We start from the raw sequence: 26,588 nt of genomic DNA on the forward strand, positions 1-26,588 counted from the left end.
ACGATAATATAACATAAAATGAAACAAGGTATGTCTATTAGTCTGTGAAAATTACAAAAATTATTTGGTGAATCAATGCCAATGAAAGTGGGGGTGATGCAGGCGCTCTTTGAACATTGCCATGGTAAAATAAACAAGTGAAAACCCTTTTGGAAATTGATCTATTAATATACATCATCAGTGACAAAAATGTTCACATTTCCTTTGATCCCATAATCTCACTTCTGAGAAATAATTCAAAGTGTAGGAAAAGTTATGTGCAGGACATATTCACTACAGTATTATCTGTAGTGTGAGGATTGAGAGTAATTTTAAATTCAACTACAGATAATTAGGCAAAATACATTATATCTACTCATGAAATATTATGAAATCATTAAAAACAAGCTGTTATGAGAGCACTGTTGTATTAAGTATCAAAATTCTAAAATTTTTTCAAAGGCAAACATTATAAATATATTAAAGTAGCTGAACTGTTTAATATGGTTTGACATTCAATGACAAGATCTATTACACTGCCTGATAAAAGGAAAAACATGAAAGGAATATGTTTAAAGATCCAGGGAAAGTATTTATGAAGCTAGAGTACGTTTTAGCTAAGTATAGCTTATTGCATTCTAAAAAGGAGAAAATGCTGCATTTATACTCAAATATGTTTTTTTTTTAATCAGAAATGTTTATATTCTATAGATATTCAAACCTTACTAGTAGAAAAGCAACAGAATGTATCTTTTGTAAAGTAGGTAGGGTACAATGCAGCATTTACAATTAAATATTATAACCACAGACACAGCAGTAAAGTCCAGATGATACTGATGACTTCTAATCCTAGATACAGAGATATGAAAGACCTTAGCGATAATCTAGTGTTTTGGTTTAAGAGTTTACACATTATATTCACACAAGCTATATAAGAAAGGAGGAAGAGACTTGGAATACAAGGAGATCATTCATGTGAAGAAAACATAAAAACTTCTGTTCACAAAAATAATTTCTAATGAAAAGTAAGCATTTCAATTAAGAGTTTTCAGAACGTAGGGAAAATCTGAAACAATGCTCCATAATCTACCACTTTTACTTCTAGTAAAATACAAATGCATTTACCAAGTGGAAAATTCCTTGAGATAATATGACCAGATGTATTAACAGAATAGTGAAAAGAATAAGGTAAAAAGCAGCTGAAAATGTTACAAGTAAAGAATACACAGAAGAAATGTACAAAAAAGATCTTCACGACCCAGATAATCACGATGGCGTGATCACTCACCTAGAGCCAGACATCCTGGAATGTGAAGTCCTTAGAAAGAATCACTACGAACAAAGCTAGTGGAGGTGATGGAATTCCAGTTGAGCTGTTTCAAATCCTGAAAGATGATGCTGTGAAAGTGCTGCACTCAATATGCCAGCAAATTTGGAAAACTCAGCAGTGGCCACAGGACTGGAAAAGCTCAGTTTTCATTCCAATCCCAAAGAAAGGCTATGCCAAAGAATGCTCAAACTACCACACAATTGCACTCATCTCACACACTAGTAAAGTAATGCTCAAAATTCTCCAAGCCAGGCTTCAGCAGTATGTGAACCATGAACTTCCAGATGTTCAAGCTGGTTTTAGAAAAGGCAGAGGAATGACAGATCAAATTGGCAACATCCACTGGATCACAGAAAAAGCAAGAGAGTTCCAGAAAGACATCTATTTCTACTTTATTGACTATGCCAAAGACTTTGACTATGTGGATCACAATAAACTGGAAAATTCTGAAAGAGATGGGAATACCAGACCACCTGACCTGCCTCTTGAGAAACCTGTATGCAGGTCAGGAAGCAACAGTTAGAACTGGACATGGAACAACAGACTGGTTCCAAATAGGAAAAGGAGTACGTCAAGGCTATATGTTGTCACCCTGCGTATTTAACTTCTATGCAGACTACATCATGAGAAACGCTGGACTGGAAGAAGCACAAGCTGGAATCAAGATTGCCAGGAGAAATATCAATAACCTCAGATAGGCAGATGACATCACCCTTATGGCAGAAAGTGAAGAGGAACTAAAAAGCCTCTTGATGAAAGTGAAAGAAGAGAGTGAAAAAGTTGGCTTAAAGCTCAACATTCAGAAAACGAAGATCATGGCATCTGGTCCCATTACTTCATGGGAAATAGATGGGGAAACAGTGGAAACAGTGTCAGACTTTATTTTTGGGGCTCCAAAATCAGTGCAGATGGTGATTGCAGCCATGAAATTAAAAGACACTTACTCCTTGGGAGGAAAGTTATGACCAACCTAGATAGTATCTTCAAAAGCAGAGACATTACTTTGCCAACAAAGGTCCGTCTAGTCAAGGCTATGGTTTTTCCTGTGGTCATGTATGGATGTGAGAGTGGGACTGTAAAGAAAGCTGAGCACCGAAGAGTTGATGGTTTTGAACTGTGGTGTTGGAGAAGACTCTTGAGAGTCCCTTGGACTGCAAGGAGATCCAACCAGTCCATTTTAAAGATCAGTCCTGGGTATTCTTTGGAGGGAATGATGCTAAAGCTGAAACTCCAGTACTTTGGCTACTTCCTGCGAAGAGTTGACTCACTGAAAGACAGAATTCATCTTAGGAACAGAAATTCTTAATATGATAAGAATTGTACAGACTGCTTTTAATTTTAATCAAACAAGTCTCAAATTTTAAACCTCTAATGCAAAATTCCAATAGTTAGAGGGTTATTCTATTTTCTCTATCTTACCTCCACAGTTCTAGGATTTAAGAAAAGTCACATTAAGGAACAATTTTCTATAACAGGTATGGTCACTTAAAGTAATTTTCAGGCAATTAGAGTAGGTGCTGATATAAGCTTCATGGGGCAAACTATTATTCCAAAACATTTCCTCCAATAAGTGCAAATCCTACCTGCAAGGTAAATAAATTTCAAATTTTATCAATTTTGTTAAGATGGCAGCAATACAAGTCAGTTTAACTTTGCACAAGAGATCTGCACAGATGCTTAAGAGGACAGTGGCATAATTACAAAGCATAGTGGTGCAGAGCTCCTGTTTTGGACACAGCAGACTGATAGACAATGAGTCTTGGTTGTATGTTACTCAATGCATGCTGCTTAACCTCTCCACAAACTTTAGATTTCCTCATTCTCAGTTCGGTTCAGTCACTCAGTCGTGTCTGACTCCTTGCGACCCCATGGACTGCACCACGCCAGGCTTCCCTGTCCATCACCAACTCCCAGAGCTTACTCAAACTCATGTCCCTTGAGTTGGTATTGCCATCCAACCATCTCATCCTCTGTTGTCCCCTTTTCCTCCCGCCTTCAATCTTTCCCACCATCAAGATGACCTCTAACGTCTCTCTCAGCTCTGAATTACTCTGCCAGATATCTTAGGCTTGCCTCCTCCAAATTCAACTAGCTCTCTGCCCAGACAGTGACCTGCATCGGCTACATCAACAGACTTCCTTGCCCACTGGCACCTAGACGGGTTTTGTCAGCGAGAAGCCGCAGCAGGAGATGAGACAGAAGGTAAATGATAAAGAAGAATGAGGGCACGGTAATTTTCTTCTGCTCTCACCCCTACAGACACTTGAGGCTGCCTCTGTCTCTTGCCTGAAGGTTACTGCCCCTCTCAAAGCAGCTCACTCTATGGGACTTTCTCTCTTTTCTTTTTCCTCTCCAATCAGGATTAGGAGTAGAAACAGCGTTGTGGCTACTTCCTGATCTATCCCTTCAGTTTACGACATCCTGCCTATGACTTGATAATTAATGTCTTTACATATAAATCCTCCTCGAATATTCCCAATTTGAATATGCCATCTTTTCCTATTCGGAATTTGATTCATACAATCACTTTTAAGAGTCTGATCAAAGATGTAAGTCAGAATCTAATATCTATTGCTTATTGATGAGATTTAAAGTCACTTGAAAGAAACATTAAAAACACTATTTTACAAGAAAAATTATTTTAAAACTTTTTTTGGTTAGATTATTATAATCCAACAATTACTCAATTTTACAGTAAACCATTTAGATTAGATGAAAGCAGATAAGCATGACTGGAAAGCAATTTTCTGTCATTTTCTCTAACACTGCCTTTGGCAGCTTGGTTTTCTTTCCTTTCCTTGTTTTGTTGGGAAAAAAAAATTAAGTATGAAAGTGTTTAGTCAATGAAGTTTGTTTTCTTTCCTTTTTTTTAAAAGAGAGGGCTTAGCCCCATCTAGTCTCTCTTCTTTGCAAAAAAAAACAAAAACAAAAAACCTGCAGTTTTTCATGTCTAGTTTGTTAGATGTGAACACTGCCACCAAAATTCTTCTGTTTCCTCACTACAGAAGACATGTCAGAATAAAACCATCATGCAAAATAACTGGTTTTAGAGTTCATTATGCTAAGTGATACAAGTCAAAGGCAAGTGCTGCATGATCTCACTTACATGTGAAGTATTTTGTTAAAAAACTAAAAAAAAAAAAAAAAGACTCTTTTAAAATAAGGAATTGTCCTGGAAATTCAGCTTTCCCTAGATTTATAAAATATCTGCTATGGGATTATATGCAAAATTCCTATTTTTTCCCCTATGAAGCATATAAGTTCACACTTCTAATATAGCCAATATAGAATATAGCCAATTTCCTAATCACTGGTTTCAGCATAAAACTAATTGAATAATTTTCCTCAAATAAATATATTCATATATGCAAACACTATGCTATTGATTACTAATACTATATATTTATGCTCTTTAAATGATAGTTTTCTATTAATGACTATACTTTTGTCTTATGCTGCTGCTAAGTCACTTCAGTTGTGTCCGACCCTGTATGACCCCATAGACAGCAGCCAATCACACTCCTCCATCCATGGGATTTTCCAGGCAAGAGTACTGGAGTGGGGTGCCATTTCCTTCTCCCCTTCTGTCTTATAGGTAAGGGTAATTTTTAAAAATTCTCCCAATGATTCAGTTTTTATTGAATTTCTTCTTTCATTAAAATCATATTCTTACAGTCTGTGAGCTACTGTGATTGCACAGCTATTAGGGAAATTTCCTTGCTTCAGATATCTCTCCAATGTGAGTCAGGCTTAATTAAATAAAAATAATGAATGGGTTTGGGTGTCGAGAGGAACCTGTGCAAAGCACAGAATAAAATAGTTCATTGTACAGCCAAGCTGATTTTAATCATAAATATCTGGAATAGTACAGAGAATGCTAATTTAAATGGAAATAAATAACACTAATTAGTTTACATTAGCAGGAAAATAAGGATCTACATCATTAGTCTTCCCTCTATCTCCTAAATGTGATTATAAACATTTATCATTTAAAGAAATAATTCTTGAAAGTTAAGCAATGTCAAGAAAAGCAAGTCAAGTTTTTTAAGTTTAAAAAAACTAAGTTACTTGATGTGAAATATTCAAAAGTAGTCTGGAAAGTCAATCCAGGAGGTAAATTATATGAAGAAATACCTCTTGGCAAATGCACAAAATGGAATTAGTGTAGAGCTGGTTTTGCATTAATTATAAACAGAAGTTGTCTTTCAGAGCTTTCAGAGTAGTTGTACATAGCTTATCTATAACTCTGAAAATAAACGTGGCAAGTGCTTTCGGTTACTTGTTCATTTGTCTTCATTAGAAATGATATTAAAGGCTGAACTAAACCTTTTATTACACATATCTTTGCTGCTTCTCTATTCTTCATTGCTTCTGAATGACACCAATAGTAAGTTTTGTTCTACTTAAATGGGTAATTATTGAAAAGTTAATTATTACTGTTAATTATTAATGTAAAATTTCTATAAATTTTTATCCAAAGCTGCCTCATTCTAAAACATCAAAGCCTTGACAAAACAGACAAAACATAAAGAAATGCTTAGGAAAAGTCTTATCTTGAAATGGGTGCACATCTCCATCCCTAAGAGAATTTGAAAGTGAAAGTAGCTCAGTCGCATCTGACTCTTTGCAACCCCATGGATAGTCTACGGAATTCTTCAGGCCAGAATACTGGAGTGAGTAGCCATTCCCTTCTCCAGGGGATCTTCCCAACCCAGGGATTGAACCCAGATCTTCTGCATTGCAAGTGGATTCTTTTTTTTTTAATACAATTTTTAAAAATTTATTTATTTTAATTGGAGGCTAATTACTTTACAATATTGTAGTGGTTTGTGCCATACATTGACATGAATCAACCACGGGTGTACATGTGTTCCGCATCCTGAACCCCCCTCCCACCTCCCTCCCCATCCCATCCCTCTGTGTCATCCCAGTGCACCAGCCCCGAGCACTCTGTCTCATGCATCGAACCTGGACTGGAGATCTGTTTCAAACATGATACTATACATGTTTCAATGCTATTCTCTCAGATCATCCCACCCTCGCCTTCTCCCACAGAGTCCAAAAGACTGTTCTTTACATCTGTGTCTCTTTTGCTGTCTCGCATACAGGGTTATTGTTACCATCTTTCTAAATTCCATATATATGCGTTGCTGCTGCTAAGTCGCTTCAGTCGTGTCCAACTGTGTGCGACCCCATAGACGGCAGCCCACCAGGCTCCCCCATCCCTGGGATTCTCCAGGCAAGAACACTGGAGTGGGTTGCCACTTCCTTCTCCAATGCATGAAAGTGAAAAGTGAAAGTGAAGTTGCTCATTCGTGTCCGACTCTTAGCGACCCCATGGACTACAGCCTACCATGCTCCTCTGACCATGGGATTTTCCAGGCAAGAGTACTGGAGTGGGTTGCCACTGCCTTCTCCCATATGTATGTGTTAGTATACTATATTGGTATTTTTCTTTCTGGCTTACTTCACTCTGTATAATAGGTTCCAGTTTCACGCACCTCATTAGAACTGATTCAAATGTATTCTTTTTAATGGCTGAGTAATATTCCATTGTGTATATGTACCACAGCTTTCTTATCCATTCATCTGCTGATGGACATCTAGGTTGTTTCCATGTCCTGGCTATTATAAACAGTGCTGCGATGAACATTGGGGTACATGTGTCTCCTTCAATTCTGGTTTCCTCGGTGTGTATGCCCAGCAGTGGGATTGCTGGGTCATATGGCAGTTCTATTTCCAGTTTCTTTAAGGAATCTCCACACTGTTCTCCATAGTGGCTGCACTAGTTTGCATTCCCACCAACAGTGTAAGAGGGTTCCCTTTTCTCCACACTCTCTCCAGCATTTACTGTTTGTAGATTTTTGGATAGCAGCCATTCTGACCAGCGTGAGATGGTACCTCATTGTGGTTTTGATTTGCATTTCTCTGATAAGGAGTGATGTTGAGCATCTTTTCATGTATTTGTCAGCCATCTGTATGTCTTGTTTGGAGAAATGTCTGTTTAGTTCTTTGTCCCATTTTTTTGATTGGGTCATTTTTCTAGAATTGAGCTGCAGGAGTTGCTTGTATATTTTTGAGATTAATTTTTTGCCAATTGCTTCATTTGCTATTATTTTCTCCCATTCTGAAGGCTGTCTTTTCACTTTGCTTATAGTTTCCTTTGTTGCGCAAAAGCTTTTAAGTTTAATTAGGTCCCATTTGTTTATTTTTGCTTTTATTGCAGGTGGATTCTTTACCAGCTGAGCCACCAGGGAAGCCCAAGAACACCGGGGTAGGTAGCCTATCCCTTCTCCAGCAGATCTTCCCGACCCAGGAATCAAACCAGGGTCTCCTGCATTGCAGGCGGCTTCTTTACCAGCTGAGCTAGCGCTGCTGAAAGCAAAGCAAGAGTGGAAGGGTGCTCCAGATCTGTTCACCAGAAAGGTCCTGTTGAATGAAAATGGTACCATCCTAACTACATTTCAATACCCTTTGAGATCTGAACCTCTGCCTGGTACTGGTTTTCAGAAATAAGTATTTTATTATTCACACAAACTTATTTGAGAAAGCAATTTGATCTCTGAAACATAAGCAATATTCATTTGAATGGGTAATTTAAGGTTTCTCATCAGTGAATTCATATTCTTAAAACAAACCATAGTAACTTTCAAACTTGCTTAGGGCTATAATAAATGACTTAGTGGAGTCAGGAATAGATTTAAATATCCTTGACTGTTCAATAAATTCTCAATTTGCTCATTTGTACACAAAAACTTTTCCAAATAATTTAATACTCCATATGTGAGCTAATTTAATTCTGATTAAATTACTATATATACTTCTTCATGTCAAATACTTTTATTTGTTTTAACAAGCCACACTATCAAAATATTCTATGTAATCCACCTTAGGTAAACTGGCCATTAAAACCTTTCTTGGTAACCAGTCATGGGCTCCGCTTGCAAAGTACTAAAAACATGGTCTATAAATAGGGTGCTTGAAATCTAATTCTAAAGGGTAGAACAAAGCATAGCATAACAGTGGGAAGAATTATAGCAAATGTAACTCCAGGAGGAAAAAAGACTTTTAACTTTTTCTTTAATCACATGCCATAGTTCAGAATACTTTAAGGAAAAAAAAAAAAAGAAAGGATTGTATTTTTCCAAGACAATCTGGTTTCGTGGCTTAAAAACAGCAAAAGAAATAAAGAAAGAAACCCAGTGAGCCCAGCGCTGAGCAGACATAAGGTACTGAAGCTGTGAGCCCACTGTACCAGCGCTCCCCTAGTTAAAGAACTGTGCCTCTGTGTAGATACTGGCTCTGCACTGATTTTCGTTGAGGACATGGAAGCAATAAAACTTAAACTTAATCTTGCTACTCTTTGTCAGGCCTTGCTTACAGCAAAGTGGTTCCAGACAATTTAGTTAGCGGTACAATGTTGTACAACTGGATCATTTCCACACCTGTGCTGATCTAAAGTATAAAATAAACTTATTCACCAACCATTTTGACAGCCAAAACAAAATCCTCAGTCCCACTTTTCAGTACTTTGTATTGCAAGTATATAATTGAAATTGGAAATAACTAAGCTTTCAGTATGAAAGAACTTTCTCTGCTTCTCATAAATGCAACATCCCTCTCTATCAACCATAACATATGTAACACCATGACATCTTCAAGGAAACTTGAAATTTTCTGGTGACTGAGTATGAGCCTTAGTGCAAACTATCAGCCAGGATTTATACTAGGGCTATTTCAAGATCATACCAATCACTCTCCTGAAGCAATCTCAGTATAAAAAACTCAAATTATGTTACGTTTGACTTTCTCCATTCCTCTAGGAGCTTGAGAATAGCAACTTACGAAATGGATTATCAAAAGTGAAAATCAATGTTTAACTATGTATAATAGAATTGCATTGCAATTTGAATATTTTATAGGTGGGGGTCTTGTATCAAACTATCATTTGACTTATAGTCTCCAGAAGTCTTCTGTTATTTTTCAAAAAAGATGAACTGAGAAATATTGCAATATTCTTTATTTTCTAGATCATTTCCAACTTCTACTTAAATTTTACTTTTAACTTTTTATTTTAAAATAGTTATAGATTCACATAAAGTTGTAAAAATAGTACATAGACTTCTATGAACCCAACTATTAATAGATTCCCCAATGGTGGCATCTTATATAATTACAGTACAATATCAAAGCTAGAAAATCATTTTTATTACAACACTGTTAACCACAGACCTTGCTTAGTTTTCATCAGATTTAACATGTCTGTATTCATGAGCATATGTGCAGTTTTATGGAACTTGATCCCACCTATAGGTTCATATGGGCCTCCCTGGTGGCTCAGATGGTAAAGAATCTACCCTCACTGCAAGAGACCTGAATTCGATCCCTGAGTCAGAAGATCCCCTGGAGAAGGGATTTTTGCCTGGAGAATTCCATGGACAGAGAAGCCTGGTAGGCCACAGTGCATGAGATCACAAAGAGTCGGACACAATGGAGTGACTAACACATAGTATAGGTAATCTTTTGAGATGGACCTTTTTTCATTAATCATAATGCCCCTGAGATCCATCCAAGTTGTTACAAGTATAACCAGTCCTCTCATTGCTGAGTAGGATTCTGTAGCAAAGACACATGAGAATTTGTTTAATGATGTATGCACTGAAGGACATTAGGGTTATTTACAGTTTGGGGCTATTCAAGTTGCTAGGAACATGCACGTGCAGGTTTTTGAATGAATATGTTTTCATTTCCCTGGGATAAATGCTCAGTAGTGCAACTGTCTTGTGGTAACTGTATCTGTAGTTTTATAAGAAAGTAACACGTTATTTTTCAGAGTGGTTGTACCATTTTACATTCCAACCAGCAATGTATGAGTGATTCAGTTTCTCCACATCCTTGTCAATGTGTGGTCATGTTACTTTTATTTTAGCCATTCTGATTGATGTTCGCTATCAGATAGCTCATTGTAGCTTTGATTTACATTTCCCTGATGGTTAAGAAGCAGAACGTTTTTTCATGTGCACGTGTACCAACTGTATATCCTCATTGGTAAAACGACTGTTTATGTCTTTTGCCCATTTTCTAACTGGATTCCTTTTTGTTTGTTTTCTACTTTTGAGTTTTGAGAGTTCTTTATACACTCCAGATCCAAGACCTGAGTCAGATTTGCAAATATTTCTGGTTGGCAAATATTTTCTTCTAGTCTTTAGCTTGTTTTTTATCACCCTCATAATAAAGTTTTTGGCAGAGCAAACATTTAAAATTTTGATGAAGCCCAACTTATCAAAAAATTTTAATGCACTGTGCTTTTGGTGTCATGTGTAAGAACTCTTTTTCATCCCCAGATCCCAAAGGTTTTTCATATTTTTCTTCTAATGTTTTACAATTTAAAAATTTACATTTAAAACCATGATTCTTTTTGAGTTAACTTTTATATAAGGGATGCAACTTAGATGTTCATATTCTTTGTCTATGGTTATCCAATTGATCTAGCAGCATTTGCTAAAAAGACTATCCTTCTCCAAATGAGTTGCTTTTACGCCTTTTTGTAGGTTCTCTGTTCTATTCTATTGATCTATATGATATCTCTCCAATTACTGTGGCTACACAGGAGGTCAACATTGAGTAGAATGATTCTCTCTATCATTCTTTTCCAAATTCTTTTTTCACATAAAACTTAGAATAAGCTTGTCTATATCTACTAAAAATCTTGTTGGGATTTTGATAAAAGTTATGCTAAACATACAGGCAAATTTGAAGAGAATCTGATTAAATTATTTAAAGTGTTCTTCACGTGAAACTTTAACAGGTATTGGTTGCTGTTGTTCTTATTTAGTTGCTAACTCATGTCCGACTCTTTTGTGACCCCCATGGACTGTAGCTCGCCAGGCTCCTCTGTCCATGGGATTCTGCAGTCAAGAATATTGGAGTGGGTTGTCATTTCCTTCTCCAAAAGATCTTCCTGACCCAGGGATTAAACCCGTGTCTCCTGAAGTGGCAGAAGGATTCTCTACCACTCAGCCATCAGGGAAGCCCTTGAACAGGTATAGCATTTTTAAAAGGTTTAAATTAAAAAGGCTTAAATAAATATAAATCAGTGTGTTATTACTATACAAGTACTGTGGACTTTTTTAACAACTTGGGTTTGAACTGCGCAGGTATACTTACATGCGGATTCTTTTCACGGTAAACAGTGTGGTACTAACTTAATCTGCAGTTGGTTCAATGCATGGATGCAGAACTGCAGATATGAGAGGACCCCTGGATTCCCAAGGCAGACTGTGAGCTATACAGGGATTCTCAACAGCAAGAAGAATTGGCACCCAAACCCCTGCATTTTTTAAAGGTCAACTGTGTAATAAGAGTGTGTATTTTACATGGTTCTCTTTTTCTTATTTAAACTTTTGACATTTCACACAAAGAAACTTTAAACCTTTTAAAATCCCACATGAAGAAACTAACACTGAAAAAATAGATACCTTTCCACTACTTCTCTACCACTTTATGTCACCTTCATTTCAAATAAAGATTACAACACGATGTATTAATTCGTTTTAATTAAAAAATTCATCTAATGGTTACTCATTCAAATGTAAATAAAAATATTCCTACTACCAGCACTACCTCTTTTGATTACCAAGTACAGTTAACTAGTAGTTTATAAAAGACCAACATTTTTATATGGGTGTCTAATGCTATGATAATTGGAAGAATTTACCAAGTAAAAATTTACACATCTCTGTCCGTTTCAGTTCTTTCTACTATTACTTTAGCTGACTTCTCTCACTTTCTACTAGAAAAAGAGATGAATTTAACACATGGTTTGCTTTATATCATTTATATATACAATATATAATAATGTAATACATATATGATATACCTCTCTATCTCAGACTCTATACCTATTTGTATTCGTGTTTGGCACTAAACCAAGAGCACCACTAAGCAAATAGCAAACTTGTTCTTTGCAACTTTGTTATATTTTAAACCATTTAATATAAATCCTCTCTCTCTCTCTCTTTCTATATATATATATATATACATATATATATATATATATATATACACACTATGCATTAGAGGCTTTTAGCTTTGGATTAAAAAGCAGTTTAAATACAAGATTGTATTACTTTTGGTAAAGCACCAAAATGCCTGAGAACCTCACTCTTGAAAGAGAAAACAGTTATAAATTTGTAGAATTCTAAGTCAAATATGGTCAAGTTTTGAGTTTCACAGCTAAGTATTACTTAGAGAAATGAAAAACATTTATGTTAGAGAATTTTTTTCCCATAAAAGTCAGAAGAAAAAAAAAATGCCTTTGATCTCATTCTCTTGGTGCACTTTTAGTATGTTAAATGCCAAAAAGTTCAAAATGTAACTGCCTTATAATATAAAGTTGCTCAATATAAACAAAAAGTTGTTGAGGAGACTATATCTTTACACTGTCTCACTGGAGAATACTTTTTTAAAGGTAGGAAATAATTATGCTAATTTTGAGTCTCATCTTAAGAATCTAAGACTAGTATTTCAAGAAAAAAAATTTCTTGAAAGAGACAGTTACTTTTATTTACATTATTAAGATATTTCTACTTCGACTTATATTTGCTAGCATATTTCGCTTAAAGTAGAAGTTGCGTGGTTACCAAATGGTTCAACGGTATGCACAAAGGCTTATATTTGATGGACTTTGTGCTAAGAGGCAAAAAAATAATTTTAGGGGTTGGAGAAGGAAATGGCAATCCACTCCACTATCCTCGCCTGGAAAATCCCATGGATGGAGGAGCCTGGTAGGCTACAGTCCATGTGGTCGCAGAGTCGGACACGACTGAGCGACTTCACTTTCACTTTCACTTTAAGGAAAAAAAACAAAACTAGAAAACTTTGATCTTGCTCATCTTACTTTGGTGGAATCAAAGCAGCCCATGTGCTCACTGTACCAGCTACCTGGGGTATAACTTCCCACCTGTGGTCCCTAAAGAGTAAAAAGCAGCACGTGGTGATACTTCTGAGAAATGAAAACTCTAGGGCCTGGCCTCAGACTCTGGAGTAGGGCTCAGCATTCTGTTATAACATGCCATACAAATGATTCTGATAGATGTCCTAGTTTGAAAAGCAATGGTTTAGAACAATATAGCATTCTTACATTCTGACTAAAGATCCTAAAACAAACTTCTGTTTCATTTTCCCCAAAGGAGGATGATGTTTGTATTACAGATGAGACAGTTCTTCATTATGGTGAACTTTTAGCATCCCTGACCTTCTGGCACCAATAGCAATAAATAATGCTGTTTACCATACCCCTTAAGAGTTTCATAAGAACCTTAAGACTCACTGATAGAGGAAAAGGCTCTATTTATGTCCTTCCATTCTGCATCTTGGCTACAACTCTATCCAAAGACCTTGACCACATCCTTCCCTTCCCAATCACTTCTGCCGGAAAAAGAAAGAGTGATCCCTTTGGTTTCTAGAAGCATATAACACAAGGGTCAGGGAAAGGCAGAGACTTTGCATTAAGGCCAACTTTTACTAGCTTTATCATGTATCACCATCTTATTTTATATTGTTTCCTAATGTTAAGGTCAATCATTCTTTTATACCCCAAATACTCTCTGGAAAACAGCTGGGGAAATTAAAAAATTTGTATTTACATAAATGATCCTCATCAGGATAAGCTCTCAAATTAAAAAACCTTAGTCATCTACTGTAAACAGAAGTTGATAAAAAAGAATACCTTACTACTAATTGAATAATCTGCCACTAGGATTGAAAAATTATACATCCCCTTAGAACCATAAATTTAATCAGTGAGTTATACACAAGTTTGTCATTCTTGTTCTGCTGCCGCTGCTGCTGCTGTCACTTCAGTCGTGTCCGACTCTGTGCGACCCCATAGACGGCAGCCCACCAGGCTCCCCCGTCCCTGGGATTCTCCAGGCAAGAACACTGGAGTGGGTTGCCATTTCCTTCTCCAATGCATGAAAGTGAAAAGTGAAACTGAAGTTGTTCATTCGTGTCCGACTCTTAGCGACCCCATGGACTGCAGCCTACTAGGCTTCTCCGTTCATGGGATTAAGAATTCATAAATATCTGTCCCAAGCAAATGAAATCTATAAGATAGATAGATCTAGATAGATGAGATTTTACTATCTCCTTCTAGTAAAACTCTAACATCAATTTTTTTGTGTTTTTCCTCAACTGATAAGTATATACTCTAATCTGGGTGGCAGGCGGCTAAATAAGTAGAGATGTTTAAGGTTTTTAGATATCACCCTCATATCAGTCTCCCTAGGAGTTAGTGCTCTCATGCAGCTCAAAAGCAAAACCAAGGCCATATGGATACCTAAGTGGACCATATTTCTAAGATAGTGGAACTCTGAATATAAGAAAAAAAGGGATTATAGCTGGAACAATACCTAAGTAACTATCTTCTTCTATTGCTTTTATCTCCTATAAGGTCATGCTTCTGACTCCTCCCTTCTATATGATTGATATGGCTATTAGGGACTAGGAGCCACTCCTAATACAGGAACCATCCACTGAAAACTACTGGAGAACAGAAAGGCTGCAGGGAACTATCAATGGAGTGTCTTAAAGCAGCTCTATTCTAGGTCTTGAGGCAAAAGACTCTATTTATTCTCTCTTTCATACTCAGAGGGCAAAAATTCCAAAGGCAAGCGCAGAGGTGTCTCTGGACTTAACAAAAGTAGTCTTCAGGCTCACAGTATATATACTAGTTCATTAAAGTAGGAAATCACAGCTATTTGAGGACAAATGGGAATAGGAACTATGCTATTGCCTGGATCTTCTCAGTGCAGACTGCCGGTTGAAGATTTTCTATCAGGGGACAATGATTAATACTGACTCAAACATTTCACTTTTCACAATTCATCTTCCGTAGAACCATGTGATCACAACTATCTGCATGAGAACTGTGACCATACACACTCAATTCAAAAGTGAAAATAACCGCAAACAAACTGGAACTCAACTTAGCAGGTGTATTTTTCACATAGATATGGGTAAAATAATTCTGAAATTACTGTCTAAACACCGAGGGACTGAACAAGTGAGCAAAAACACAGGTGATATTGGGTGCTATAATTTTTACTGTTGTGAAAGGTAGATATAGATACTGAATTCAGAAAAATTAGGAAGAATCTTATGGTACTGGATTGGGATTAGAAAATGGCAACCCACTCCAGTATTCCTGCCTGGAGAATCCCAGGGACGGGAGAGCCGGGTAGGCTGCTGTCTAAGGGGTTGCACGGAGTCGGACACGACTGAAGCGACTTAGCAGCAGCAGCAGCAGCAACAGTATCAGTATAAAATCATGACTTTCAATATATATAGATTATAGATATTGATATATAGATATAGCAGTAGATGCTGATGTGTATGATTTTGTGTGTGTACATAGATGCATACACACATACATCTATTTCCTAATGGATCAATCTATACCTCTCTGCTGTGTGTATACGTTAAGTGGCTTCAGTAGTGTCTGACTCTGCAACTTTATGGACTGCAGCCTGCCAGTCTCATCAGTCCATAGGATTCTCCAGGCAAGAATAGTGCAGTAGGTTGCTATGCCCTCCTCCAGGGGATCTTCCCGACTCAGGGATCGAACCTGTGTTTGTTAGGTCTAACCCTGCATTGGCAGGTGGGTTCTTTACCACTAGCGCCACCTGGGAAGTCCACATCTCTCTGCCAACAGAACTTAGAAGCAACACTGCTAACAATGAGCATACCTAGTGCCCAAATCTTAGTTTCTAAATACCATTCTCTACTAAAAGGAACCAGGGTTCCCTGGAGAAATAGTTGATGCTAGGGCTTCGGCAGGGAAATGACAAAATGAGCCTGTAATATTTTGTTATACCAAAAATTAAGGACATAGTAACAGGACAACTGGGGCATTTCCAAAGGATCAGGAGCTAGCCTGAAGGCAGCTACAACAACTTGAGCACTGAAACTTAATTTAAAAAATTTATGAGTAAAAAGGAAGAAAGAAAAAAAGGAAAGATGGAAGACTGAAAGGAGAAAGAAGGCTTTCTTATAGTACAGCGACAACTAATAAACATAGAAATATGATGGAGTTGAAAAATCACTATTTTGCAACTATCACAGGCAAGAAATATCAAATGAATATAAACTAGTAAGTGAAAGATTAAAAAGAAACAAGTTATTATGTAGCCTTATTATATCCCTTTTTTTAAGTCAGTATAGCAAAATAGTAATATGACAGAAACCCCTGGAAGACCCCAGCTTAACCAAATGATTAAAGTTAACATAACTGGGCCCAAACAGACATAATATGCCTTCTGATAATGAAGAGAAGGACGCAACATCATTTCTGTAGCATTTCCACCAAAAATGCGTAAAGTGAATCTAATCATGAGGAAACATTAAACAAATCCAAATTGAGAGACAGTCTACCAAAAACCTGGCCAGAACCCTTCAAAAAAGTTCATGTTATGAAATACAAAAAACATCTGAGAAACTATTCAACATTAAAGGAAACTAAAGCGACATGACAACTAAATGTACTAGAGTCTTCTGAACTCTACATTAGATACAAGTAGGTACTAAAGTAAATATCCTCTTTTGATCATTGTACTACAGCTATATAAGCAAATGTTCTTGTTCTTAAAGGAAAGTATAGAGAAGTGAAGTCATGATGTCTGCAACTTACTCCCAAACAGTCCCTTTAGAAACTTACACTAATAATAGTGACAACAATAAAAATAATAATGTAAATTAAATACCCAGTTCTCTTTTCTTAAAACTAAATAATCCCAACTATTTTAGCCTTTTAAATCTCTATGAGACAAAAAAGTTGCTTGGAAGTTTTAAAAAAAGAAAAGGATGTGTATGGTTACCAGAATTTTGGGAACCTCTATAGGTCCAGGACTTTAGTTGTTTTTACTTTCATCAGGACCAGAAATTAAATGGTAAAGACAGGCCCCCAGACATATCTTTTGGATGTAACTCCATCCTAGGTGTCACAGCTCCTTTGTCATCGGGATTGACACAAGTTTTGTCCTGACTCAGAAGTCACCAAACTCCCCAGTCGAAAACTTCCTTCTCTCCAGGAACGTCTGGGGTCAAGCAAAAAACTCACTCTCACGTGGATGGAAAGTGGTGTTGGAGGCAGAACACTCCTCCGCAGACCCTGAAGCTGTTCATTTCTCAGTAAATATTTACTGAACACCAAGGGGGAAAAAACGAAGAAGAGAATAGCAACCCACTCCATTATTCTTGCCTGGAGAATTCCCTGGACAGAGGAGCCTGGCAGGCTACAGTCCATGGCGTCGCAAACAGCTGGACATGACTGAGTGACTGACACACACAAGGGGGAATAAAAAAGGACCTATGGTCTCAATTCAGTTCAATTAAAAAAAAAAAAAAACGTATTGAGGACCTATTCACAGAAGTCCTGTATTTAAAGAGTTCACAGTTTGTTGGAGAAGGAAAATATGCATGTAAACATAGTATAAGAGAAGTATTCTGTAAGTATCAAAAATGAAGTATAAGAAATACTAAAGGAATATTGAAAGGAAGTGATTAACTCTGACTACTATATAAGTACTTTTTACCAGCTATTAATTATAGTTTGGCAGTGTACTTTTTATATATTAGTTCTCTGAATATACCAACAGTCTCATATGGTAAGTAGTAGTAGTATCACTATGTACAGATGAGGCCACTGAGGTACAGAGAACTGTCTATTGAGAATACAGAGAATTCAGACATTCTCAGAAAGGAATCTGGCCATAGGTTATCTAGCTAGCTATTAGCCCAGGTTTCAAACCCAGGCAGTCTGATTCCATAACTGATGAAAAAGCTTTGCTAATTCTTAAAAGATGAATATACTTTCAAGAAATGGGAAATAGAGGAATATTTAAGGCTGCAAGAAAAATAAAGGTGAAGTCATGGTGAGAGAAAATACAGATCTTAGAAGGAAAGCAGCAAGAAATTTAGGGGCTGGCACATAAGATGGAGGGGGAGAAATGGGTGAGCACAGTGAATGAGATTAGATAGGTTTATGAACTATGTTAGACTCTATCATGAGAATTAATACAGTCTGATGGTAAAGAAGCTGATTCTCATACACCATAATCTTGATGTAAATAGAGTTGATTTCTGAAACATTCAAATGAACCAAGTACCAATAATACCTTAGTAGAATTTAACTTCTCCTAAAAGATAGTACCAGAGCACAAATCATGAGAACACATTCATAGTGACATCTGCACCACGATGTACAATAATTTCATTTCACAAAGATCCTATTAACTGTGCAATATTGAAATTATCAGAACTGAAAACAGAACATTGAAAAATACCACAGCTCTACCTTAGTTAAACCAGACTACAAACCTAAGTAAAATGTGAGTATACCATGAGATCCACTGTTATAGCTCCATCTTTGCCATAATATTTATTAATACAAAGTGATCCAACTAAAGGCATGTAAGGAGCAATATATTCCATGAGCTCCATTAGATATGCACTTCTAACCAGTAAAACAACCGGACATGAATGCTTAATGTCAAATTTCTGAGTTGTTAGCAGATATAATTGAGTGTTCATATTAATAAGTGAAAATATCATTTTGCCTTCATACTAAATTAATTATAGTTAAAGAAAAACATGTGGCACTTAAAACACTTTTCATTTTAATATAAGTATTAATAAAAATTTGACTTTTATTTAGTAAACTATAGGTTTAACCCATTCAAAATCTATAACTGAAGAGTATAAAAAATTTAATTGCATGTACAATAAAAACATCTAAGCTCTGTAAAATGCCAAAAAAATCTAAATTAAAACATTAACAAATTCATTCGTGGCTATTTTTCATATAGTTAATAAAAACAAAAAATAAATTTCATTTTTATAAAATATCTTTGCCGCAGCATTCTTAACTATCCAACATAATCTTCTTCCATTTTGGAAGAATTCTAAAATGTTTCCTTGATTAACAGAACAGAAGTGATTAGTGAGGTACAGGAATGTCAGGATGTATCATAGAAGAGAAGAACATGAAAAAGGAAGGCAAGTAATTTTAAAGAGTGCTTTAAAAATCAAAACTTATATTTAGATTAGTATAAAACTATAGAACACATAAACAATTAAAGAAATAGAATGCTGAGCTATGAAAATGTTCCTCCTCTAAAAATACCTAAAATGACATTTAAACTTCAACTATTATCCTTTACCTGTTTAATTGGACTTTTGACAGTAAGGAAAATCCATAGGACCTGAAAAAGGGGGAAAGGGACTAAAAAGCAGTGTAATAATCTCAAGCTGACACCATAGCTGCCTGGAGAGTATCTACTGATAATAGGGCTCTACGCTTTAGCAGCAAGAAAAAGAGAGGCTAGTCCTTGATCCCTCGCATGGTGGAGAGTTAAAACTAGTATCACTACATGAAAGGAGAAACCTTGAAAAACTATATTCATTATGAAAAGATGTTGTGTGTGTGTGTTTTTTTTTTAAAAAAAAGCTCTATTCAACAACAAAGAAAGGTGAAAAAGTTAATTTTCTGTGTAAGCGTCAGTTCTAGATAGAAAAGGCTGAAGGAATCGCAACCTGAAAAAATACGTTCCATGCATTAAATGCAATAGTTTAAGATGTCTGGCATACACAAACATAAATCCTAACTATGGGAATTCATTTCTAACCAGGTCTCACAAAGATTCCAAGATTTAGGGAAACCCACAAATGAATTCAGAATCTAAAATTACAAAATTAACAGGGATATGAGACACCAGGAGTGAAGTCAACAGAAACAATGAACAGAAGAATTAGATCTCAATGAATATCAGCTATTAGACATAATATATGCAGCATATATGTTTAAACAATTATAAAAAGAGAAAATTGAAACATGACCAAGGAAAATATATCATCAAAATAAACAAACCAAATGTAGTTTTTAGCAACAAAAAATATATTTAACTAAAAAATCTATCAAAATATTTTTTCAAAGAATATTTTAAATAATTGGGGGAAATTATTAGGAAGTGGTTATTAGATGATGAAGGAATTTTTGTTGATTTTTATTAAGCATGATAATGACATGATGATTATTTAAGATGTCAATGCTGTTTAGATGCGTATTATGGGTGACATATTATCTGGGATAGGTTCAAAACACTTCAGCAAAGAAAAAAAAAAGAACAGATATAGCAAATGTGGGAAATACTAAATTAAAGCAATGTGTATATGTAAAATTTTTGTAATAAAAATAAAATGAAAACTCAATGGTTAGTATGATCTGAATGTTAGAGATAGCCAAAGAGAGAACTAGAGAACTGGAAGATGGATCAGAGGAGGGTATCCAGAATATGAATAAAATTTAAAGAGACAAAACAAAAAACAGTTTACCTTCCTTTGGGCTCACTGCTGCAGGAAGTGTATCCCAATCAAGGGTCCAAGTAGGGCAAGGGTGGGGAGAAAACATCACTTCAATGCCTTTTTCCTGGAAAAGGAGATAGGCCCTTTCCACATTAATGAATTAATAAAATCCTGTTGTGTTCTAGAACACCAAATTCTATTTTCTACACTGGCAAGGTGAAATACAGATTTTAGTAAACATCAAGCATTCCTCAAAATATTGTTACATAAGAGATATATGTTGAAATATACTCTGTCAAATATCTCTAGCTATTCCATGACTGCAGAATATCACAAGGTATTTCAAAGAAGTAGGAACTTGTAATAAACATCAGAAAAATATTTCATATACAGCCACCCAGAGAGAAAAGTAAGATATCTGTGAAGAGATATAATTGAGTTCCATAGGCCATATTAATACATAGTTGAGTCTGATGCACTGCCTGGTGTAACACTGAATAAATGCTTGGTGGATGAATGAATAGGTGGTTTATTCTCCTTCTCTAATTCTGTTATCACAGTGTATTCTATTTGTTTGTTTGCTTGTTTCTTGACCTTAAATACAACCCTAATAGATTCTCTTTTGTAGATTCACACTATGGGATCTGAGACTACCATGAAAATTTGTATTTGACATTGTTCTCTGCTTCCTGTTATAACTCTTTAAACACTCACCCTGACTTCTGCAAATAGAAGTCAAAAACAAGTAAAAGCAGACAAGATATTTTTGAAAAGTATTCTTCCCCACAAAACAAGAAATAAATGTTGAGTTTCTTAACAGTATGGTTACTTTCCTATTAAATTTCCTACTAAAGTTATTACCTGAAGTGACATAGAAGTAATAAGCCACCTAGAAATATTAGGTGTCAAAGAGAAAAGCCACCTGAGAATAAAATTTTTATCAAAAACAATCTACATAATCAAAACTAACTCTGCATACATCCATCAAGGTCTGTCAAGTAAAGTGAAGTCACTCAGTCGTGTCCGACTCTTTGCAACCCCATGGACTGTATGTAGCCCTCCAGGCTCCTCTATCCATGGGATTCTCTAGGCAAGAATACTGGAGTGGGTTGCCATTTCCTTCTCCAGGGGATCTTCCTGACCTGGGGATCGAACCCAGGTCTCCCGCATTGCGGGCAGACGCTTAAACCTCTGAGCCACCAGAGAAGCCCCAGTTGCTACAGCCTAACAGCTATATTTAAAGGATCAAAAAGTCCTCACTTTAACATGCACCCCAAATATCATACATACTAGTCCCTTACGAGGACCTACAAAGTCTCTAGAAAAGGATCCCTTTTGTTTAACCTTTTCCAGGGGATCTTCCCAACCCTGGGCTCGAACCTGGGTCTCCTGCATTGTAGACAGATGCTTTACTGTCTGAGCCACCAGGGAAGTCTAATCCACTTCAATACTATTGCCTGGAAAATCCCATGGACAGAGGAAGCTGGTAGGCTACAGTCTATGGGGTTGCAAAGAGTTGGACATGACTGAGCAACTTCACTTTGTTTAACCAACTAGTTCCTAACATTCAAAAAAATGATAGCCCCCTCTTCCATATATAAAAAAATTCTCAGGTTCCTTTCTCATGTTGAATGTTGTACATTTATTTATTCGATCTACAGACAGTGGCATGGCTTACTCATGGATTTCCATACCCCTTTGTAATCACATTCTGTGTCCACAGCCCACAGGATAGATATCCACGGTTCTGGAATTTTTTTTTTTTTTTAATCTCCAGGAATATCTTATTCAAAAGAAAAATCCCTGAAAATCAATCATTAACCCCTTTGTATCAGTTAGTTTAGGAGATTACTTTCCACCATGAAGATTAGCTGAATTCCAATCTAAAAGGATAGTAAAAAAATTCTTTTGTTGGGGCATAGATATAGCCACAGGTATAGAGGTCAGAGTACTTACCTGCGTCCAGAAAGATAAACACATTCTTTGACATCATCACCTCTTTCCTAAAACCCCCTTAGTCCAGTCTAGCCATACTGAACTTCTTGCTATTCCTCATTTTACCACACTCATTCTTAACTTAGGGTCTTTTATAAAATACAACTATTTTGAAATATAATTTATATGCCATAAAATCTGTCCCTTTAAAGAGTACAATACAATGGTTTTTAAAATATTCACGGTTATGTAACCATCACCACTATCTAATTTGAGAACATTTTCATCATCTCAAAAAAAGACATCCCATACCCAATAGCAGACACTCTCTGTTCTCTGCCCATAGCTCCCTGCCCTGGGCAACTACTGATCCACTTTCTGTCTCTGTAAATTTGTTCAGGGTCTTCTACTAGCTGGACAATATGCCTAGTATCCACCAAATCTTCATTCTGGTCATCTGATCAATGTCTTCACCTCATCAGTTAAGCCTTCTCGACCACCTTATCTAAAATATGATCATGACCTCCATCATCTCCACTCCCCTCATCCCACATTATTTTTATAACACTTATCATTAGCTAATGTGTTACATATTTACTTGTGGTTTTTATTTACCTCCCCCACCAGAATGTAACCTCTATGCTGCTGTTGCTAAGTCGCTTCAGTTGTGTCCGACTCTGTGCGACCCCAGAGATGGCAGCCCACCAGGCTCCCTCATCCCTGCTTTTGAATATGCTATCTAGGATGGTCATAACTTTTCTTCCAAGGAGTAAGCGTCTTTTAATTTCATGGCTGCAATCACCATCTGCAGTGATTTTGGAGCCCAAAAAAAGAAAGTCTGACACTGTTTCCACAGTTTCCCCATCTATTTCCCGTGAAGTAACGGGACCAGATGCCAAGAAAATTTTTTGTATTTTACACATCTGCTGCTGCTGCTGCTAAGTTGCTTTAGTCGTGTCCAGCTCTGCGACCCCATAGAAGGCAGCCCACCAGGCTCTCCCGTCCCTGGGATTCTCCAGGCAAGAATACTGGAGTGGGTTGCCATTTCCTTCTCCAATGCATGAAAGTGAAAAGTGAAAGCGAAAGTGAAGTCGTGTCCGACTCTTCATGACACCATGGACTGCAGCCTACCAGGCTCCCCTGTCCATGGGATTTTCCAGGCAAGAGTACTGGCGTGGGGTGCCATCGCCTTCTCCAATTTTACACATCCACTCTGGGTCAATTTCATGTGTTCTCATGCAATTGGCAAAGAAAAAAAAAAAAGGCAAACACACACACACAAACTCTGACTATACAGAAATGAAAAACTACAGTATAAATAAAATTAATACATTCACAGAATATGTTAATTTGATATAATATTGTCTTTCAAATATACGACAATGAGAAACTTGGCAAAAACAATGCCCTATTAAAAGGGAAAATGTTACTCGGGTGAACTTTAAAAAAGCTGGGAAAGTGATAAAAGGAAAAAAATGTATCCAATACACACAATCAAGGTAGAATTAAAAGAAAATTGAAATTTTAATTTATTTTTAGATTTGAAAACTTTGTTCTTTTAAAATTGCTGATGTGATGTCCCAGTCAGCTTTCATACAATCATAAAGATTTAAAATTAGAAATGACTCATATACAAAAGTATATACCTCACTCTAATTTATAAAAGGAGAAATTGAGACCTTTTGGTTAAATGCCTTACTGAAGGTATAATAATATTAGCTTGACTACAAAGCTGGGTCTAGAATGCAAGTCACCTGGTCTCTAATATAGCCTTCCCAGGGACTATTGCCAAGTCAGTGACTAAGTCTCAGGCACAGAGACTAAGAGTGCAGGCCACCTTTGAGAAACATGGAACTCTGTGACAGAGGACTGAAGCTCGAGGATTCCCCACTACCTTGACCAGGCCTTCGCAACTGCACTGAAGTCTGACTTCCCTGATGCCACCTTCCTTCCTTTCCTGTTTTCATGCAGTGGTCGAACCCGCACCGCCTTCTGAAGGCTCCTGCACCCTCCTCTGGGGTCCTCCCGACTTCCCCTCACAGATGTTCCCTTCAGCGTTCCTGCAGCACATCTAACCCTGTCTTAGAATTTGCTTCTTGGAGGACCTAAACTAATTCATCCCCTGTAATTTAAAATTTCAGGATTCCTTTATATTTTTAATATTATTACAAAGGACTTATTTTTATGACTGTTTAACTTTTCTCTAAATATATTTATCTCTTTTATATAAATATTTTAAAATGGGACAAATGCAAATGTCTTTCTTAATATCATTTTGTTGCTGGAAAAGCATAGGCAGAAAAATGTGAATTACCAATCTTTTTTCAAGACTCTGTAAAAGTATGAATTCAAATAAAAGCATGGATAATTGGTTTGCTAAAATTTTAGAAATTAGTATTTTAATACAAAGATTACTCTCCTGGCAATTATTTTTACAAACAAAAACCATCAGAGGAGGTAAACGAAAGATGGCTGAACAATATAACCATCCGATCAAGACACATCAAACTACTATATCTTATACAATCAACTCCTGTTTCACTATTTCACCACTAGGCTAACAAAACTTAGCTGAAGAGGTGAGGAGCTGGTGTTACTACTAACATCTTCTTGTGCCTTTCAAAATCAAAGAACTTTGTTAACACTAGAACTCAGATACTTCCTAACCCAAGTAAGAAAAACATACTAATTTTTTTCCCAATACAACTCAGCTGACTAGCTCAAATTACTTCATGAATTCCCTATTCAAATAAATCTTCAAGTAGTCTAAGTTAAAAGCAAGCCATTTTTGTAAATATTTTAAAATATTTATTTATTTACATAGCTGCACCAGGTCTTAATTGTAGCATCTGGTATCTAGTTCCCTGACCATGAACCTGGGCCCTATGCGTTAGTAATGCAGTCTTAGCCCCTGGACCACCAGAGAAGTTCTGTTGCTAATTGTTTTGAATGATAGTGAAAAGAAAGCCTATTGGTGAAAACGTATACACTTAGTACCATTAGAAACAAATTATGCTGCAAACAGAGAAAAATAAATGATATGCATTCTTATTCTATATAAGGTCATAAAATCAAGGAATAAATTAAAAACAGAATTCAAAAATCTTAAATTTTGACAAAACCTTGGCAAATAAATTGAGATAATCATTCTCATTTCTTTAATTCAAATCATCACCTCAAAATTAAAAAAACAAGACTAGTTCCTTGCAACAGAAAAACATCAGGTTAAAACAATAAACTTGACCAGATGAGATATGACTTTGGTGTATCAAATGTAAAACAAAATGTTTTGAGAAAAATACTTAAAAATATATATTCTGACTTGTCTCCAAAGACACATAATAGTAAACATCTTCCATTTACTGTATTTCACTTAAATGCAAAGACTAGCAGAAAGTATGATTGGTTAAGAGTGATGTAAATAAAATTTATAACAAAAATGTCAGTAGATAATTACAAGTTGGGGTAGTATACTAAGCAACTTTTATCACAAGGAATCTTTCAACAAAATTTTAATAAAAACAACTGAATTACCATTAATTTAGTCATAGTGGGTCTTGGTCCTCCAATAAACGAAGGATCATTTTGCTCCTCTGCACATGGGGCCTCATCTAAGTTTGGGGGCTGTTGACTTGAGGTGGTCTGTAATTCTGGTAAACTGAGAAATTGGATCCCACACTGAGAAGCTGCTGTTTGCACTCTTGGCACTTCCTGAATCCTCTGGTACCAGGCAGCCAGCAGTGGAAATTCTACCAGCTTTCCAGAAAGTTTCCTGCAGATAATTACCTAGGCAGAAAAAGAACAAAACGTATTACTATACATACTTTTTGTTTGTTATAACAGCTGATTGAAGTAATCTTACATACCATAAAATTCACACATTTTAAGTGTACAGTTCACAGAATGAGTTTTAGTAAATTTAAACAGTGGTGCATCTACCACCATAACCTACTACCGGAACTCTCAGTGTCACACAGGAAAGTTC

The 26,588-nt window shown here is 36.3% G+C and overlaps 1 protein-coding gene across 3 annotated transcripts in view; it reads right to left on the reverse strand.

Annotated features, from left to right (window-relative positions):
* The window catches only part of GSTCD (glutathione S-transferase C-terminal domain containing), a 133,972-nt gene that overhangs the window by 97,349 nt on the left and 10,035 nt on the right, over nucleotides 1-26,588 (reverse strand). For all 3 annotated transcript variants that reach the window (XM_060417548.1, XM_012179571.5, XM_042251166.2), the window contains 2 exons: nucleotides 26,138-26,389; nucleotides 20,699-20,792 (listed from right to left, as the gene is read on the reverse strand). In XM_060417548.1, coding sequence (XP_060273531.1) covers nucleotides 20,699-20,792; nucleotides 26,138-26,389 — 346 coding nt within the window. The remainder of the gene's footprint in view (nucleotides 1-20,698; nucleotides 20,793-26,137; nucleotides 26,390-26,588) is intronic.

The sequence above is a fragment of the Ovis aries genome, chromosome 6 (genome assembly GCF_016772045.2).
Source record: "Ovis aries strain OAR_USU_Benz2616 breed Rambouillet chromosome 6, ARS-UI_Ramb_v3.0, whole genome shotgun sequence".
Taxonomy (NCBI): Eukaryota; Metazoa; Chordata; class Mammalia; order Artiodactyla; family Bovidae; genus Ovis; species Ovis aries.